Source organism: Streptopelia decaocto (assembly GCF_964273445.1).
Source record: "Streptopelia decaocto genome assembly, chromosome: Z".
Lineage (NCBI taxonomy): Eukaryota > Metazoa > Chordata > Aves > Columbiformes > Columbidae > Streptopelia > Streptopelia decaocto.
In genome coordinates this window covers 81766238-81784704 of record NC_138657.1, presented here as the reverse complement: position 1 = coordinate 81784704, position 18467 = coordinate 81766238, and the positions used below count along the sequence as shown (strand labels likewise).

Below are 18467 nucleotides of genomic sequence, written 5' to 3'. Positions count from 1 at the left end.
AGGTAAGAAGGTGTGCTCATGGGTAATATTAACACGCGGATCTCATTTTTGTCAGAATAGCAAAGGCTCAGCCTGGGCAGTGATGGGAACCTGAAGTTATCAGCAATAGTTCTGCAGGAGATAGGTGTAACTACCAAGCTAGTTAGTTCAAGGTAACAGCTGGTTATGATTCAGAACACTGAAGTCAGTACCGGGCTTGCCCAGGGAGGAAGAGGTTGGTACACAGCCGTTTGGGAGCCCTTTCCCAACCCTGTTCCTCCAGGTGAACTGACATGGTGCATGTGTATGTATCAGTAGGAAACCAAACCGGACACTCTTTATCTGAGCTGCTGGCTAGAATGGCTCGAAATGTGCCGGTTGTACCAGGCAGCGTTGGGAGCGCTCACAGGTTGTGGTCACGGTCACGAGTGCGGTGGAAACCAGACTGACGCTGGTGTGAGGGGTTCAGTGTCCACAGTGTTTCAGGTCAGGCAACATCAATGGCTCATAAGGAGTGGGGCAGCTTAATACAGCCTAAAAATAGTTTGAGCAGAGCTTTGAACTACAGTGCTGCTTGCCTTTTGGTAAACACGGAGACAGGTCATTAATGCTATGGTGGAGCATGTGTGAGCCTTCTCAGGAACTGGGAGGAGAAGGTGGAATCAAGAAGAGGTGATTAATGACTGAAATGTCTCCTCCCCTTGCAGACAGCGTACGAAGACTGGTTCATCACGCTGTACAACGTCCTGTACTCGAGTCTCCCGGTTCTGCTGGTTGGCTTGCTTGACCAGGTATTCCCCATGGTGCTGTTAGCAGCAGAGGAATCCAAAGGCAGCTAACACCAGCCCTTTAATTACACTGAAACTGCTTGCTCTGGTTTACGTCCAAGGCATTTGGGGCGGTTTGGTTGGGTGTTTGGCTTGTGGGGTAAGGAGACAGTGAGCAGAGGGTTACTGAAGTAGCCGAGGTTGGTCAGTCAGGTCTGCAGCGCTAACAAAGTTTGTTACAAACACTTCTGAGTGCCTGCTGTTCCATGAAGTCATTCACATGGCACAGCAACGGGCGGCTTTGTTACTGGAAACGATGTTCTGTGCTTACCCTTTTAAAGGTGTAGGGACTGAACAATTTAAGTGACTGTATTTGACAGGAGGTCTCGGTGTGTAGCATTTGTTTTAATCCGCTGGGACAGGTGCTTTTGGCCTTTTGCACTGTTTTGTTCTGTACAAGGCTTACCTGACGATCAGGCAAATCAATGCTTCCGCTTTCTATTGTGACAAAAGTGAAGGAATGAATTCTGTTCCAAATTAAGCTCTCACTTCAGTATTTGTTAAAGACTTGAAGGCAGGACACGCAGTGACAGCCCCATCTTCTGCTTATTTCCCGGAGCGGGAAAAGCCTCCAGCACAGTCCACAGCTGGAGAGCGCTGCACAGCTGCCTGCGTTCTTGTCCTGGCAAATAATGGGCTAGAAACGCGGGAGGCTGGAAGCGGGACATGTGGCAGCTCTGCGAGGGGTGTCCCCGGCTGTGCAGGGGGGCACAGAAACCTGCCCCGGAGCTGAGCTGCCCGCTCATCAGTGCTCACACCAAGAACAAGAAACTCCAGCAACTTTTCCTTCTCTTTTCTCTTTATTAAGGATGTGAGCGACAAATTGAGTCTTCGGTTCCCCAGTCTGTATGTTTTGGGACAGAAAGATTCACTTTTTAACTACAAGAAGTTCTTTTTAAGTTTGCTGCATGGAGCTATAACTTCATTGGTGATCTTCTTCATACCGTATGGAGCTTACCTGAAAACCATGGGACAAGATGGAGAAGCACCTTCAGATTATCAGTCCTTCGCTGTCACGGCAGCATCTTCTCTCATATTTATCGTCAATTTTCAGGCAAGTAAGCTTAGCTTCCTGTGGTGCTCTGAAAACACCTTCTGCTCACCTTTCTAAATTTGTCTACTGAAAACGTAACAATACACACAAACGTTACCTTTCCTGCCTTCTCTCTCACTGACTGGGTGAGAGATGACTCGCCCAAAACCCCGTCAGCCTTCAGACTAGGTGACATTATTTCGAATTAATAAACTCATTTGGAGTTTTTGTTTGCTTTCAGATTGGCTTGGATACCTCTTACTGGACGTTTGTTAATGCCTTCTCAATATTTGGGAGTATTGCACTTTACTTTGGTATCACGTTTGACTTCCACAGCGCTGGAATCCACGTTCTCTTTCCGTCCGGCTTTCAGTTCACAGGTCAGTCCTTGTGTTTTCTGGTTCTTGTTCCTGTCCTGCGCAGCTTTGTCGCTTGAGCAGAACTATGGCCCGAATGTCATGGCCCGAACCTGATGCCTGTGAAAGGAAATTATGTTTGTTTCTCTTTGGGGCCAAGTTGCTTTATTGGAGTATTTCTTTTGTTTCAATGAAATGAGCTGGAACTTGATGTTGCCCAGCAGTAGGGGTCTGCAAATGAGAACCGTGTTTGCCAAGTTGCACTAACCCATCAGTGGAAGGTAAAACCCTGAGGTGAGGCACAGCCAAATGCTGATGTTTGTCACAAACCAGTTTTTGCTGTTTTTATCCCAAGGAACAGCTCCAAATGCTCTGAGACAGCCGTACCTCTGGCTGACCATGATTTTATCGATTGCTGTTTGCTTACTGCCTGTGGTGGCCTGGCGTTTCTTATCAGTGACAATTTGGCCTTCGGAGAGCGATAGAGTGAGTAAAGTTATTTCTGTTCCTTTGGCACGTGTTATTTACGGGAGTCGGTGTTGGTGCTGATATTAGAGACCAAAGGGTGCCTGTGCCCAGGAGCGCCGGGCGGGCAGCTCAGCTCCGCTGGGACCCGGCGCTCTGCAGGCTGCCCGCGGGCTGGTGACAAAGGGCACCGTCACATCTGGTCCCCAGAGCAGAGCAGAGCGTCACTTCACGGGCCTTTATCTCGTGTATGTCCCTGGTGTGGTTGTGCAGGACGGGCGCGAGCCCAGCACAGCTCAGAGCAGGCTGATCCGTCTCTTGGCTGAGCGCTCGCCTTGTTCACACCGCAGAAACCTGCTCTGGAGCCGCACACGGCCGGGTTCTGCTCTCGCTTGGGCCGTGCTGGGTTCCAGCGTTACGTGTCAGTGCACTGCACAGGTTTTGTTTGCTTCTGTTTCACCTTGAGCTGGCAAGAGACATTGGTGTCAGCATGAGAGCACAGGAATAGCTTTCAGTTATGTATCTGCAACCTGCTTCGGTGAAAGACAGTTAAAGGTAAATGAAAATGAAATTCAAAATAATGCAGAGAGTCTTCCTGAAATGGTGATGTGTTGCTGAATATATTCTTGTTTCTATCACAATAAAATTGAAACTAGAGAACCCTCCTGTGAAGTAGTTGAAGGATGTAAAATTATCAGGTTATTTCCCCAGACAGTAAATGCGAACAAGCTGTTGTCACTTGTAACCTGTAAACCCGTCTGTCCTTGCACACGCGCAGATCCAGAAGAACCGCCAGAAGCTGCTGGCGGCGGAGCAGCAGTGGCGGCGGCGGCAGAGCGCGCTGCACCGCGGCGTGTCGGCCCGGCGCTCCGCATACGCCTTCTCCCACCAGCGCGGCTACGCGGACCTCATCGCCTCGGGACGCAGCATCCGCAAGAAGCGCGCTCCCCTGCCCGCCGTGCTGCGCGGGACGGGGGCCGCGGCCGCCCCCCACGCCAGCTGAGCCGCGGCGCCTGCAGCAGCTTTTTAGCCCACGGATTGCACAAAACAAATATTTTTTTAAAAAGAACTCAGGACATTTTTTTAAGCAAATGGCATAAGGATATGAAGACTCTTATGCTTTATCACAGGACTGCTGGACACACACAAAGACCAAGAGTTCTCTGCGGAGCTACTAATCCTTGTGCAACTGCTTTCCGTCCAACGTGGCAGTGAAGGATGCGTGTGCTGGGGGACAAAACCCAGCATCACCACTTCGGTCTTGTGGTGCCTGGAACTGCAAGCTTTTCACATTTTCATGATATGTTGGTATGAAACTGCAGCTACATTTCATCTTTAGTCTTTGAAAGCAAACTGCCAACAGCAGTTACGTGGTGTGCGCCATTTCACTGACCCGCACAGTCGAACGGCAAACCCGCCGGTCAGTCTGTGGAGAGGGCTCTGGGTGCCCTGGCTCGGATTTTATTAGGAATCCTGACGTTTATAGGCATGTGTTTATGAACAGATCCACCTGATCTCTGCAACGCTGCCCTTTGGGCTGGCAAAGTGTCTTCATTTCAGTTTTAGGTACACAGTCAATAACGGATCAATTCTTACAATGCAAAGAGTGTTTTTAGGAGTCTCCTTACACTTGCACATACTTGGACTCTTCAGGTTGAGATGTATGAATGTTTCACTTTTATCTACTTCCAACTCCTGAACTAAGGTTGATTAAATCGTTTTATAATAAAAATGTCATTCAGCTCTTGTTTAATGGAATGTGCATTTCAGAAATTTAATGCAAATAAATATCCTAAAGTTTACAGCTTCTGTCCTAATAAGTATGTTTAAAAAGGAAGCGGAGATAACTGATCTCTCAGTGGGGCATGTGAGGTTCGACTTTAAAGAAAAAAAACAACACCCCCCAGCATGTGTTGGACTCTGAACCTGGGGGTGGGGTTAAGATATTAAATATGTAAATGGCAACATTGCTTTGATTTCCAATGACACGTGCTAAAGAATGGCGGGGCGCGGCTACCCGGAAGGGGCGGGACTTACCGGGAGGGGCGGGGCTGCGGAGCGCTGGCTGACGCAAGGCGGCGGCGGGTTGGCTCAGGGCGCGGCGGTGACGCCACTTCCGGCGGGCTGCGGCAGTGGGGCGGCCATGGCGGGAGAGGTGCTGGGCAGGACCGCGGCGCTGGCGCTGGGTGAGCCGGGCGGGCCCCGCGGGCCCCGCTCTTCCCGCGCTCCCTGCGGGCCCTGGCGCGGCCCCGGCCCGGCGGGGCGGGCGGCGCAGTGCGGCCCGGTGCGGTGCCATGCGATGCCATGCGGTTGGGCCCGGCCCGGCCCCTCGCCGCGGGCAGCAGATGGCGGCAGCGGCGGGGCGGCTGCCGGCCCGAGCGGACCGTGCCGGGTGGGGCTGGGGGCGGCCGGGGCGCCGTGCGGAGGGGGCCGGGCTGGGGGCGGCCGGGGCGCCGTGCGGAGGGGGCCGGGCTGGGGGCGGCCGGAGCGCCGTGCGGAGGTGGCCGGGCTGGGGGCGGCCGGAGCGCCGTGCGGAGGGGGCCGGGCTGGGGGCGGCCGGAGCGCCGTGCGGAGGGGGCCGGGCTGGGGGCGGCCGGAGCGCCGTGCGGAGGTGGCCGGGCTGGGGGCGGCCGGAGCGCCGTGCGGAGGGGGCCGGGCTGGGGGCGGCCGGAGCGCCGTGCGGAGGGGGCCGGGCTGGGGACGGCCGGGGCGCCGTGCGGAGGGGGCCGGGCTGGGGGCGGCCGGAGCCCCGGAGCGGGTTCCGCTGTGGCATCAGCCCCTTAGACTTCAGCGCTTGCTGCATGTGCTGATTTTTATAGTGGGAGAGATGAAACAGTTCTCACCGTGTGTGCCCACGGAGTTGTTTTTGATGGCTCATTTCTGTTGATCACCGTGATTTCTGTATCCCTGTGCACCTCCTGGTTTTCCCGCACGTCTCCGTCGCTGATACGTTTTTTCCTGTTGTGAGTAAGCGCCCGTGTTTGTGTGTTCCAGAGGAGCTGTACGTGTCCGAGCGAGAGGGCAGCGACTCCGCCGGGGATGGGACGCAGAAGAAACCGTTCAAGACTGTTCTCAAGGTAACTGGGGAGCACCTGCTGTTTGTTTTGAAACATGTGAGCTGCGATTCAGGCCAAGTGATTTGCCTCGTATTTCGAAACGTAAAGTTTATACTGGTTTTTGCATCTCTGATCAGAAGTAGGATGTCTGCTTGGGCTTTTTAAGGATGACTTAGATCACTTGCAGTGCCACTGATGCTGTTGTTTTCCCCCTTTTTTAGGCTTTGATGACAGCAGGAAAGGAACCGTTTCCTACTATTTATGTGGATTCGCAAAAAGAAAACGAGGTGCCATAGTGCTAGAGCTTCCTAGTAGAAATCACGTTACTGCTCCCTTGTGCGAGGGGACACAAATGTAATCTGTTATCTTCTGCTCTCTCCTTGGCTTGATTTAGAGATGGGCCATTATTTCAAAGTCACAGATGAAAAATGTCAAAAAGCTGTGGCACAGGGAACAAATGAAGAACGAGGCGAAGGAGAAGAAGGAGGTAGGTTGCAGGGGCTGCCGCGGAGGAGGAGCCGAATCCCACCAACTTCCTTCTTCTGAAACATTAAGCACCGTTGCTGCCATTCCCGCCCCTCCAGAAAAGCTTCTGTTTGTTCTTCAGCCATCTCATTGCTTTGCACAGATGTTATTTGCAACTCGCCTTCCTTTAGATTAGGACGAGCCAATGGCTGAAACGGGGCGAGTTTTGAATCGTTGCAGTCTGTTGCCTTTAGATTTTCTGGATACAATCATAAATGCATCTGTGTGTTGTTTCTCATCTGGTCCTGAATTAGGGCATGTTTAGGCCCCAGCAGGGTAACATCAAAGCTTCATGACACCTCTGTCTGTCAGTGTATATTATAGTCTCGAGTGATTGTAAGGAGTGGGAATCTTGCCGAGCCTGGTTACAGCTATTATTCGTTTTCCACCAGGCAGAGGATCTCTTGAGAAGAGAGAAGAACCTGGAGGAAGCGAAGAAAGTTGTTATCAAGAATGACCCCAGGCTTCCGGAGCCAAAATGTGTAAGATCCCGCGCACTTGATACATGGCCTGTGTTCGATCTTGTCCTCACAGAGACTGGGTCTGGCTCTGCTGTGTGGCCACGGTCTTTTTGCCGTCCATAAATGTAACATTTTTGTGGTTATCTGTGTTCTCTAGTGTGTACATTTCAGTCTTTCTCATACACTTCATGGATGTCTGAACCTTCTTAGTTCACACATCAGACTCCTCTGTGTCTGTCTAGTGGTAGAGACCATATTTCTGTTTGAGAAAGTCCATGAATTTTGCTTTGTTTGATTATCGCGGTGGAGACTGAAGCAGCAGTGCTGGTCAGAGGATGTCACTGGAGGCACTGAGATGTCATTTGGCTGTTTGTAGTCCTGCTGGATTTGGTGGTTTGGGCAGGTGCTGTGCTCGCTGCTCTGCGGGGTTTCACACAGCCTGTGTGGAGGGGGTTCTGTGACCCGCACAGGAGCGGTTTGACTGGAGCCCAGCGCCGCTCTCTGGGAAGGGGCTGAACCCGCGGGCTCCTCCAGACCTGCACTGCGCTCAGTTCCAAGTCTGGAAATGCTGTCTGATCGTACTCCCTGGGACAGAACTCGCTGAATTACGCTTTCCTTACTAAAGAGCTGGTCAGTACTGTGCTTATACCTGGGTGGAGCTTCACTTTAAACGCTGCTGGAAGATGTCACAGACACTGGTATTGTAAGTAATTATGTGGAAAACACCATCTAAAGGGTGAATCATTTCCCTTGACAGGTGAAGATTGGTGCTCTGGAGGCTTACAGAGGCCAGAGAGTGAAGATTTTTGGCTGGATCCACAGATTACGGAGGCAAGGTAAGCCACAAGCGTTGACTGAACCTGTGCAAGCGGAACAAACTCAACAGCTCTTAAAATGAGTCAGCACCTAGTCTTAACATAAGCTTAGCATGACTGCTTGCCAGAATGACCGGTGTTCTGGCTGGCAAGGTGGTGTCGGTCGGGGCATGGATGTGCACGGCAGGGGTGCTTCTGGCTCCACAGGCATTCGCTCCCTTTATGTCTGCAGGACTTTGGTCCCTGGGGACCAGAGGGGCATCCGAGGTCGGGGCATGGCAGTACCAGCCCAGCCCTGTCACCTTGGAGCAGGCTTTGCTCCTGGTGGCTGTCCAAACTTATTTTAATTTGCTATACAAAATACAGCCTGAAATGCTTCTAACTGTGCTCATGCTCAGCGCTCACCTGGAGCATCCTTGGTTTTTAAAATGGAAGGATGTGATCACAGTCCTTCTGTAACAACCTGCACGTCAGTGGTGATGTGCTTGGGGAGCAGGTCTGTTCACGTGGGTCAGTGAATAAAGCTGAGGCGCTCTGCTTTTCCTCCTTCTTTTTCACTAGGAAAAAATTTGATGTTCATTGTTTTGAGAGATGGCACAGGTTTTCTTCAGTGTGTCCTTTCTGATGAACTGGTAAGTCGTGATATTGAATTCTGTTCTGCGTTAAGTAAGTTAAGTGTTTGTACCTAATCGTTTTTTCTTTTATATAGACAATTGGAAATTCCCCTAAACCTACTGATTAAGTTGTATTATTGTTAAATCGTATCTCATACCACTAGAATTTTTTTGTCAATGTGAGAGCTATTTGGAAGTGACTATGAGTCAGTCTTGCCTGTGAGCCAAATACATGTTGTAAGAAAACTAAAGCCAAGAAGCTCCCTTAACGCTTTGTCCGTCTGTGTCGGCAGTGCCAGTGCTACAACGGGCTGGTTCTCTCCACGGAGAGCAGCGTCGCAGTGTACGGGACGCTGAACCTCGTTCCCGAAGGCAAGCAGGTACGAGACAGTGTTAGTCTTGGCTTCTCTTCCTCTTTAGCAGTTTATCATTTTCCTGATGGAAGGAAAAGCAGAGGTAGAAAGAATTGTTAGATGATTTTGGTGGGAACTTGGTTTAGAGACAAGAACAAAGGTCCCAGAGCTGCTGCTGTCTCCACAGTTCAGCGGGACAGGTGAGCCTTGTGCCTGTCTCATTCCAGTCTAGATCCACACGCGTTACTGTTTAAACACGCCTAGATCTGGAGTCAGGACTAAAGCCGTGCTGAGCAGCACTGCAGGAAGGACGCAGACTGGAGGTAGGAGGGAAGCCTTTGGGAGCTGGCGTCTGTGACAGCAGCTCAGTGCGCTCATCAGGACACGCAGGCCTCTATCAGGATGTTTATCAAAATTTATCGTAAGGCTTCTATCTTGGTTATTACGAGGTGGCTGAGAGGCAGAAGTTGTGTCTGTGTTGCAAAACTGAGCTTGTGATGGAGAAAGAGCAAGGAAGCTCAGGCCAAATCTTAAATAGTCTTTTAAAGACGTGAGCTCTTGGTAACTGCTTATAGCAATGCCCTTTTTTCTGAAGGGAAAGCAAAGCAGCAGTGTTGAGATTTAGAGGACAGATGTATGTTTAGTCTCGCTAGTCTGTAAGCTTACCTCTTCCTTCAGACACATATTCAAAATGATCATCGGTTCTCGCAGTGGGAGCTGTTCTTCTGTGTGGATCGGCAATCTGTATTCTGGCTGGTCCCTTGAGTACGTGTTGTAACCTCTAGTGAGGTAACACATCTGGAAATGCGTCTGGAAAAAAAGAAAACACATTTTGGACTGTTAGATTACTTCAAACAATGTCTCCAAAATGCATTAGATAACATTTGAGCAAAGTAGTCTGTCACTGTGGCTGCCTGTAATGTGTGAACAAGGTCAAAGTGTTCACCTTTTGTGGTGCTTTGTAGATCATTCATTTTTTTTGTAAGGCACATGCTGTTGGCCATTACTGGCATGTCTTGCAACTGAAATTTGGGTGGGCTTGATTGTTGTAGTTGTCCCTGCCACTCGGGTCCTGGCCCCAAGAGCTCGACCTGAGGTTAGAGAGCAGTCACTTGGGAAGCGCTGCCATGGGGACTGAGCGTCTTTAGTGAAACTGGGTTAACGTCGCTGCGTCTGGGCAGGCAGCGCCCGAGTCCAGTGTTTGTGTCCCTTTGCCGGGCAGGCGCCGGGAGGCCACGAGCTGAGCTGCGACTACTGGGAGCTCCTGGGCCTGGCCCCGGCCGGGGGCGCCGACAACCTGCTCAACGAGGATTCTGAGGTGGACGTGCAGCTTAACAACAGGCACATGATGATCCGGGGCGAGAACATGTCCAAAATCTTCAAGGTGCGCTCCATGGTCGTACAGGCCTTCAGGGATCATTTCTTTGCCAACGGATATTATGAAGTAAGTATATTTTCCCTTGTCAGCAGATGACTAATGTCCTGACTTCAAGGTTATCTTTTTCCTGGAAAATCTGTGTAGGCTTTTGCATTGACCTGGAAGGGGCAAAAGAAAAGCCCTTTTTAGGAAAGCATTGTATGATCGCTTTCATAGACGTAGCTCTCAAAGGTGTGTAGATGCTTCTGAGGTGTGTGTTACAGTGTGACTGACAAACAGCCCGCGTACCTCTTTTTGGGTGCTGAGGGGTATCAGGCTGACGTGTGTGTGGGTACAAAGGTGTTGTAGATGGTGTTCTGGAAGACTGTGCTTTGCATCCGTGTCCTTAATTCTTCACCAAGTAGTGAGAGCCGTGTTCTTTGCCAGGTCACACCGCCGACTTTAGTCCAGACGCAGGTGGAAGGAGGCTCAACCCTGTTCAAGCTGGATTACTTTGGTGAAGAGGCGTACCTAACGCAGTCCTCCCAGCTCTACCTGGAGACCTGCATCCCAGCCTTGGGAGACGTGTTCTGCATCGCGCAGTCGTACCGAGCCGAGCAGTCCCGGACCCGCAGACACCTGGCCGAGTATGGACGGGCTCTGCTTTCTCTGTTGTTGACGTGGAAGTGAATTTCTAAAGCCGGGGAGCAGCGGGCAGTTGGGTGACGTGATGTACAGTGAGCAGACAGACAGCATAATGCTAATGTGGGAGGACTGAGCAAAAATGTATTTGGGGGTTAATACCTCGTCCAGTTAATCATAAAACACTGACATTTAGCGAAGGAAGATCTGGGCAAAACAGCCGATACACTTTTAGGAAGCTTTGTCTTTTTAGAAAATACAGTTCATACTCTTGTTGTTTTCTGTCTTTTTTTTTTTTTTCTTCCAATGGCTTAAGTTCCTTTTCAGTGTAGAAGTGGGAGAAATTAAAAAGGGGACAGAAGTGTGTGTTCGTGGGTTTGGTCACTTTTTGCTCCTGAGGATTTGTTTCATAACTAAAGATTTGTTGCTTGTATGTGGTTTTGTAATGTCATGACTTTGTCTTTCAGATACACTCACATTGAAGCCGAATGTCCTTTTATAAGTTTTGAGGATTTATTGGCCCGTCTCGAGAGCTTGGTTTGTGATGTAGTAGACCGAGTCTTGAAATCCCCGGCATCAAGCTTGCTGTACGAGCTGAACCCGGTAGGCAGCAATGTGGAACAGCCGAGGAAAGAGCAGCTTTAGCCTTTCCTGGTCGGCACGTGCATTGGGGGAAGGCAGGGCATGGCAGGGAGCATACTGTTGTTATTATTACTAATAAGAAAAATAACATCAAAAGAATGAAAATGCTGCAAGGCTGGTAATGGCCCTTCCAGAAGCAGGGGAAGAAGTTCCAGGAGCCAGCAGTGTGCTGGGATTTATGGCCACGTGTGCTGTGCCAGTGGAATGAAAACCTCTATCCCAGAGCTTGTAATATTGATCGGCTGGTGTTGCAGATTGAGCACAAGGGAGCAATGAAACAGCTGGTGTTCTACTGTCTACCCTGGAACGTGGAGCTCTAAAGCTCTTTCCGTTTGTTAGAGACCTCCGGTCTTCTGTTGCCTTTGCAAAGAAGATGGCGTTAAGAGCCCGCAAGCTTCATCTCTATCACTGACTTTTTTCTCAGAGCATACAGGCTCAGTCATCCCCGTTATTTGGACCTGTTTTCCGGATAAGTGCTGGGAGGTTCAGTTTTGAATTTGGGCAAGAGATAGGAAATGGCAGGAGCTCAGCCAACCTGGAAGGGAAGCAAAGATGTTCTTCTGTGGCCTTACACTTGGAGCCTCTGCTAGTGACTCAATCTGAAACACCAACACATGCAAAGAATTCATAGAGAAAAGGAAACAGCTTTGTAAATACGTCCTCTCACCTCCTGCCATCTTTTTCAGCATCTGTTCTGTAAGCTTTACTGGCTTGGAATAGGGTTGTGTTTGATTCTAGCTTTTCAGTACCCAGCTTGATTTATTTAGTAATAATTTGTTGATTTTAGAGCTGGAAAGAGCGGCGTGTATGCTTCAAGTCTGGAAGTATTCTGCTGTAAAAATGGTACTCTTCTAACTGGCTTTGTCTGCTCTTACTTACAGGGATTTAAGCCTCCTAAGCGGCCTTTCCGACGAATGAACTACAGTGAAGCCATCGAGTGGCTGAAGGAACATGACGTGAAGAAGGACGATGGCACTTACTATGAGTTTGGGGAGGTAAATCTGTCTGAGGCTCCAGAGGAATGAAAACCAGGCAAAATCCCCCGGCCCTGCCCTGGGGGTGTGTGAGTCCCTTGGCAGACAGTGTCTGCACCGTGACGCTGCTGGGCTCACTGGTGCTGTGTGACTCGGGTGCTTTGTTTGGAATGACGTCGAAAAGGAGTGACATTCTAGTTAAAGGGAGTTTTGCTGTAAGCTTCACTGGGGCCTGGCTGTTGGGCTGTGCTGGGAGGTGTCGTGATGTATCGGGGAATGCAGGTGTGGGCTGGGCTTTCACATAATGTCTTGGAACACTGGAATCTAAGTCCGTGTTGTCATCTGTGCATCTGTTCCCTGTCTCGCTTTTCCACATGGAAGACAAAATGATTTGCAGGAGCTCAAGAGGACTTGGTGATGTAGCCATAGTCGAAGGATTGTCTAAGATAAATTTGGTTTAAAAATTTAGGTCATTTAGGACAAATGCCATTGTTTCATGCCTGGTACATGAAGAACTTAAGGTCTTTGAGTGGTTTTTGTTTAAAATATTAATAAGGCTTCTTTAACTGTAGGACATTCCTGAAGCTCCCGAGAGGCTGATGACAGACACCATTAACGAGCCGATCTTGTTGTGCCGATTTCCTGCAGAGATCAAGTCTTTCTACATGCAGCGCTGCCACGACGATTCCCGCCTTACGGAGTCTGTATGTTGCTATTTAGTATTTATGTAGTGCTGCAGCTTCTGAACAGAGCGGGGGCTGGCAGAGTGTAAAATGAAGAACGGATGAGTACCAGGGGAAATCTTGGGGATTTCCTACAGGTTTTGGTTGAGCAGCTCTTGGTGTTGAGCCTGTAGGAGTGAGCAAGTGACACTGCAGTGCTCAGGAACTGGGGCTGGATCATGGTGAGCGTGTTCTGCACTGGCCTGGCAAATTGTTTCTCTGCTGACGATATTCCTATCGCTTCTGAGACCGTGTTGTCTGGACTGGAGCTGCCGGGCAGCTGGGAAGAGTGGTGGTTGTGAGGAATGCTGCTCTGTTTGTGGGTTTGGGGTGTGGGTTTGGTTTGGCTTTATTTGTTGTTTATTGTAGGTTGTTTTATTGTGGTTTGGAGGTTTTCTTGTTTGTTTCTTACAGTTCAGTGTGTCCAAGAGCATTAGAGATCAAATTAGAAAACCTAGTCAATCAGTTTAGCCAATCTGGAAGGAATTCCCTCCTTTCCTGTTGTGGAGAATTAAAACTTTGTGGTAAAATGTGTTAAGCTTGGGCTGTTTTTCAATGCCCTGCTGTACACATGTTAACTGTAACCGTGTGTGTTGTAGGTTGATGTGCTGATGCCCAACGTTGGGGAGATAGTCGGCGGCTCGATGCGTATCTGGGACAGCGAGGAGCTGCTGGAAGGCTACAAGAGAGAGGGCATTGACCCCACGCCGTACTACTGGTACACCGACCAGGTCTGTGACAAGGCTGCATGTGCTGCTCCTCACATATGACATCGGATTTTTCTTTAAGCTACTCTTCAGATGCTGCAGTCTAACATGGAAACATTTCTAGTGGCCCAGAGTTGATAATGGTTTAACCATTGGCAAAATGCAGCAGGTGACAGTTTCCGTCCTGCTCAAACAGCGTTGGTGGCAGCGCTGCCCGGGCAGGTCACTGTCCCCAGGCTGCGCTGGCTGTGGGTCGGGGTGTCCCGCAGGGTGTGGTTACGGGGACGGCCAAGCTCTGCCAGCAAGGGCAGTCCATTTTCCTCATTATACAGAAAATAATGGTGGAAGGGTTTTGTTTTTGTTTTGGTGGTATTACTGCAATTATAAATAATAAGAAAAAGTTCAATAGCTACTCTCTGATCTTAATTTGACAGAGAAAATACGGCACATGCCCTCACGGTGGATACGGTTTGGGATTGGAGCGGTTCCTGACCTGGATTCTGAACAGACACCACATCCGAGATGTCTGTCTCTATCCACGCTTCGTGCAGCGCTGCAAACCTTAGGCATCCCCCCAGCAACCCGAGCCACCGGGGCTTGCAAAAGAACGATACGCTCTGCTGGTCTACAGCCCATCTGAGAACAAACACTCATTTAGGATGTGAAAAGGAAATTAAGCAAAACCCCTTTTTAAAGGAAAATGCTACTAATTAACTGGAAGAAGCTCTAGAAAAAAACGTTAGGTGTATTTATGCGCTCAAGTCAACAAAAAACAAAGATCCTGGTAAGATGTCGTTTAAAAAGCAAAATATGCTTCTGCTTTTCATTTCTGTGACTCAAAAGAAAATTGATTTTTTTTTTTAATTTGCTTTAATTTTAATCTGTTCTCTCTTGTGGTTTCTTGTTGGAGACATCGGGAGTTCAAGCTCTTTGAATTCCCACGTGCTGGCCTCTGAGAATGGCATGACCAGACACCCTCCGAATAGCTCAATGCAGTGTAAAAATTGGAATAATTAAGTGCTGCACTTTTTTAGCTCCTGCTGTTTTTAATGGAAGCTCCATTTGAGTTTATTCAATAAGAAGGTCTGTAGTACTGAGCACAAAATTCCGCTGCAAGAGCTGTGGGCTTTTGTTTGTTGCAGATTATTTATTGATGAGGAATGTGAGGTGGGCTTTGCTCTCGCAGCGTTGTCTGGACAGCGGGATGTCTGTGCTGCCTTCCCAGTTGAGGTTCTGCCGTCCTTTCAGACCAGAAATGACTGAGCGAAGACCCAAAAGCCCCGGTAATTTTGAAATCCTTTGGATTTGAGCATCATGGGGGCTGAGCTGCTGTCCTGCGCAGACGCGCTGAGTCCAGGCAGCGCTTGCCCCGTCTCGCTGATGTGCTGCACAGGCTCCTGCTGGCTCCGTGCTCTCTGCTGTGCCCAACTGTAACCTGGTTATCAACTAGGATCGAGCAAATGTTTCATGTGTTGGCTCATCTGTGCTTTTTAGTCAGAAATAAAGCAATTCCTCTTACCAGAGAGATAAACAGCTGGTAGGTGCATCATTCTCCACCTGCACCAAGACTTGACCTGGATTTGCCACCAATAGAATTGTTGAGCTGTGCGGTGTCCATGTTTTTGTAAGAAATGACTGGTTTTCTTCATCTTGCATGTTACATATAGAAACCGGTCTAAATCAGCAACCAATAAATTATGGCAACATAAGGTGGTGTGCGAGGCAGTAGTTCTTGAGCTGTAATGTCTGTTTCTTCCCTTTCCCTTAATCTTCATAATACGGTCTGTCCTGGCACAGGCAATATACTGCACAGGGAAAGTGGGTTTGAAAGTGCAGTAAAGACATATTCAAGAAAATGGAACTAGTTTTTTTAAACTAAATCCCCATTAATAAGTTAAAGGCATGAATTTTTGTAATTTGGAGAGACCACATCCTGGAGAGAATAAATGAGAATAAATGTGCTGAATAACTGGTGGCCAAGGCAGCAGCTCCAGGGGGGTGTGCTGGGACTCCCGGCTGCGGTTTGTAGCGGAGCTGATCTCCGCCTCGCCGGCTGATACAGCTGCAACAAGTGAGGTGATTTCTTAAACATCTCGATTTAATGTCTTGGGGTTTGTTGGGGACTGCTGTGGCATTGCTGTGTGACCCAAGGGCTGCCCCTCTGGAGCAGGGGAGGCAAGTAGAGGACAAATTAAAGATACTCTAAGAAAAAAGTGTTGTTAGGATGCCTTGCTTTATTATCCACTTCTCTGAGTTCACCCATTTTCCTCGTCTGTTTGTAGCCCCTATCGTGTCCAGTAAGGTGCCTCAGCTCCCTCTCACACTTGCCCTGCTCCATTTTGGATGAGTTCTTTGTCTGAATGTAGAACTTAAAAGATTCTTTAAATACCTGCAAAAGTGTAGTCACCTGTAAATTTCCTGTGTTTTGGGGTATTGATGCATATGTGTTAAGTACATAAGCTAGAGGGAGAGGAGAAAAAGCTTGATTGCAACAAAATGCTGGCAATTTTTTACTTCTTACAGGACAGCTTACTAACAGTGAGCTACAGGAAGAGTCACCCCAGTCCCGAAGTTGAACGTGCTGCCAAATAGTAATCCCACTCCTTGGGGTTTCTTTTTGTGGGTGTTTGTTGTTAGTGGTTTTGAGGGTGGTGGTTTGGGGGGCAGGGAGAGCAGAGCTGAAGAGGCTTCTATAATTCAGAATATTTAGGAATTTACGAGCATACAAATAATTTTCTACAAACAAATTCCCTTCAAGTGCCTGAGGTGATAAGAAGGGAGGAGAAAGGTTGGGAAAAGATGATACTCTAGAAAAACGTCTCTGGCTGAGCTGCTTTGTGAAGGGTAAAAGCCTCTGTACCAGGGGAGCTACGGGAGGAAGGTCTGAGCTCTTAGGAGGTGCTGCTGGAAGGGGCAGATCAGAAAAGGAGCGCACAAGGTGGCTGGGATGGAAGATGTGCAGTGGAATGTGGGGCTCTGCTGGTGGGGCTGGGCGAGCCCAGCGCAGGAAAGATCCTGCGTCAGCAACAGCCCATGCAAATCTACCGCCGGAGTAATGAGGAGACATTCCTGAGGCAGCCACTTCAAAACGAACCTTCGCTGTGTTAAATACGATCGCTGCACTTCCTGATCTATCATCGAGGCTCAATTCAGGGTTTTGATCATTTAAAAAAAATGGTTTTTGAGATGGATTAATGGATCTTGATTTTATTTCTATGTCCTACCAGTTGTGGTTTTGTGTTTGCTGAGTGATTATGTCTGCAGTGATTTAAAACATGATGATTCTGGGTGTTCTGGCAGCCATCCAGAACGCTCATTTCCAAGCTCTTTGATTTTAAGTTTGCATTCAGGGATGATTTAATCACATTTGCTGCTATACATGTTCTTTGGGCTAACAGTGTTCCTGCGGCGTTCCCATCAGAGTTGGATGTTTTAAGACCTGTCGGAAGTCCCAGCTGTCCTGCTCCTCGACTGCGGTTCCTGCAGTGCTGCTGTCCAGATAGATGGAGGTGGAAAAGAGGAGCAAGGGCTGCGGCAGTGAGAGCCCCGAGCCGCGGAGCCGGACAGCGGGATGTCCCTGTCTGACCCCTTCGGTCCCCTGACAGGCGCCTGTGATTCCAGCAGCTGTGCTGGGGCTGGGGAAGCACAACCTGCACCGTGGCGGGATGCAGAGGTGCTGCTGGGTGTAAATCCAGGTCTGCAGGTATCTGCCTCCAGCCGAGAAATGCTGATCCTCCCAGTGCACAAAGGAAATCCTATAAATGATGCTCGTTGTAAACAGTGCACGTCGCTGTGGCTTCAGCTCCCTTGGAGGAGCAGAGAATTACCAAAGCAAAGGGGCTGGGTGGTGGAGGAGGCGATGGGTTCATGTCCCCTGAAAGATGGGCTGGGATCCACCAGGTTTTTCGTGAGGGACAAGGCTTGTTGTAGGTGGCTTCACTGCAAGGGCTGACCAAGACCAAATAAGTGTGTGCTGAGGAAGCTCTCCAGGATTTTTTAAAAATTTGAAACACGTTTTTAAAAGATTTGCAGCTTTCTTAGAGCCTGAGTAAACCCAAGAGATCGTGGAATCATTTCAGTTGGAAGAGACCCTCAGGATCATCGAGTCCAACCAGAACTCTTGCACTAACCCGTGTCCCCGAGAACCTCGTCTTTTAAACCCCTGCAGGGATGCTGATGCCCAAGTGCTCAAGTAAACCCACTGACACCAAATGACAATCAGTCACTGAAGTCAGTTACTCTGGATTTAGAGAGCCGTGACTGACGTTAGAATTTGGCCCATGCTGTTTAGATAAGGTCAATGCATACAAAGGAAAATAGAAACCAAGACAGAAGACCGCAGAGTAACTGATTGATAAATAGAATGGAAGATTTTACATATAAGGAGAGGCTTACTTCATCTCAGAAGAATAATAAAGAGGTGACATGACAGAGGTATTTAAACTAGCTGAAGATTATTATAAAATTAAGCTTGATATACTTGAGTTTGTTGAAGAGACCAGAACTAGAGGATTTAGGTTTAAGTAAAGTGGGAATACATATAGGTATTTAAGGAAGTACTATTTGATAAAAAGAGGGAAGGTCCTTCAAATGTTAGAGATGTGCTGCATTAATATTTAAGCAAGTACAGTAAGACTACCTGCAACCCAATAAGTGATACCAGTCAGTTTTCTACTTACCACGTCCCCTTGCAAAGAAACCCTTCAAAACACAACCGCGGCGTGATGCGAGGGATGCCGTTGATAGCTTTCCCTTCACATAAAAACTCGGTACCGGTGTCTTTTTGTGCTTGAATCTCTCATTGCCGAGCCGCGCGGTAACGGTCACTGAGGTGACTGAGTGGATTGGCGGGCTGAGGTGACTGGAGAACTGACGGGCTGCCCCGTCTACCCCGGCCGCCGCCGCCGCCCCCCGGCACCGCCCCCGCTGCCGTACGGGG

The 18467-nt window shown here is 49.1% G+C and overlaps 2 protein-coding genes and 1 long non-coding RNA gene across 4 annotated transcripts; 2 read left to right on the top strand and 1 right to left on the bottom strand.

The window, feature by feature from the left end:
- Positions 1-1468: 1468 nt before the first annotated feature.
- Positions 1469-4457, top strand: LOC309450904 (phospholipid-transporting ATPase IC-like). Of its 2 annotated transcripts, XM_082074109.1 has the most exons (3): positions 1469-2219; positions 2551-2681; positions 3439-4457. In XM_082074109.1, the coding sequence occupies exons 2-3, from the start codon at positions 2595-2597 to the stop codon at positions 3661-3663; spliced, it is 312 nt and encodes a 103-aa protein (XP_081930235.1). In that variant the 5' UTR covers positions 1469-2219; positions 2551-2594; the 3' UTR covers positions 3664-4457. The 2 variants fall into 2 exon arrangements, with proteins under 2 accessions (XP_081930235.1, XP_081930234.1); XM_082074108.1 differs by lacking the exon at positions 1469-2219 and having other exon boundaries at positions 2323-2681.
- A 108-nt stretch (positions 4458-4565) lies between these two features.
- NARS1 (asparaginyl-tRNA synthetase 1) lies at positions 4566-15237 on the top strand. The gene is made up of 15 exons (XM_082074107.1): positions 4566-4846; positions 5655-5737; positions 5938-6003; positions 6111-6203; positions 6634-6723; positions 7460-7538; positions 8079-8149; positions 8425-8511; positions 9707-9928; positions 10289-10488; positions 10951-11086; positions 12007-12120; positions 12672-12803; positions 13421-13552; positions 13963-15237. Exons 1-15 carry the CDS (start codon positions 4660-4662, stop codon positions 14092-14094), a joined length of 1824 nt encoding a protein of 607 aa, XP_081930233.1. The 5' UTR covers positions 4566-4659; the 3' UTR covers positions 14095-15237.
- On the bottom strand, positions 14319-18423 carry LOC309450905. Its single transcript, XR_014186136.1, has 2 exons — positions 18208-18423; positions 14319-17476 (listed from the first exon to the last, which is right to left on the bottom strand). It is a non-coding gene; the product is annotated as an uncharacterized lncRNA (long non-coding RNA).
- Between the last annotated feature and the right edge of the window lie 44 nt (positions 18424-18467).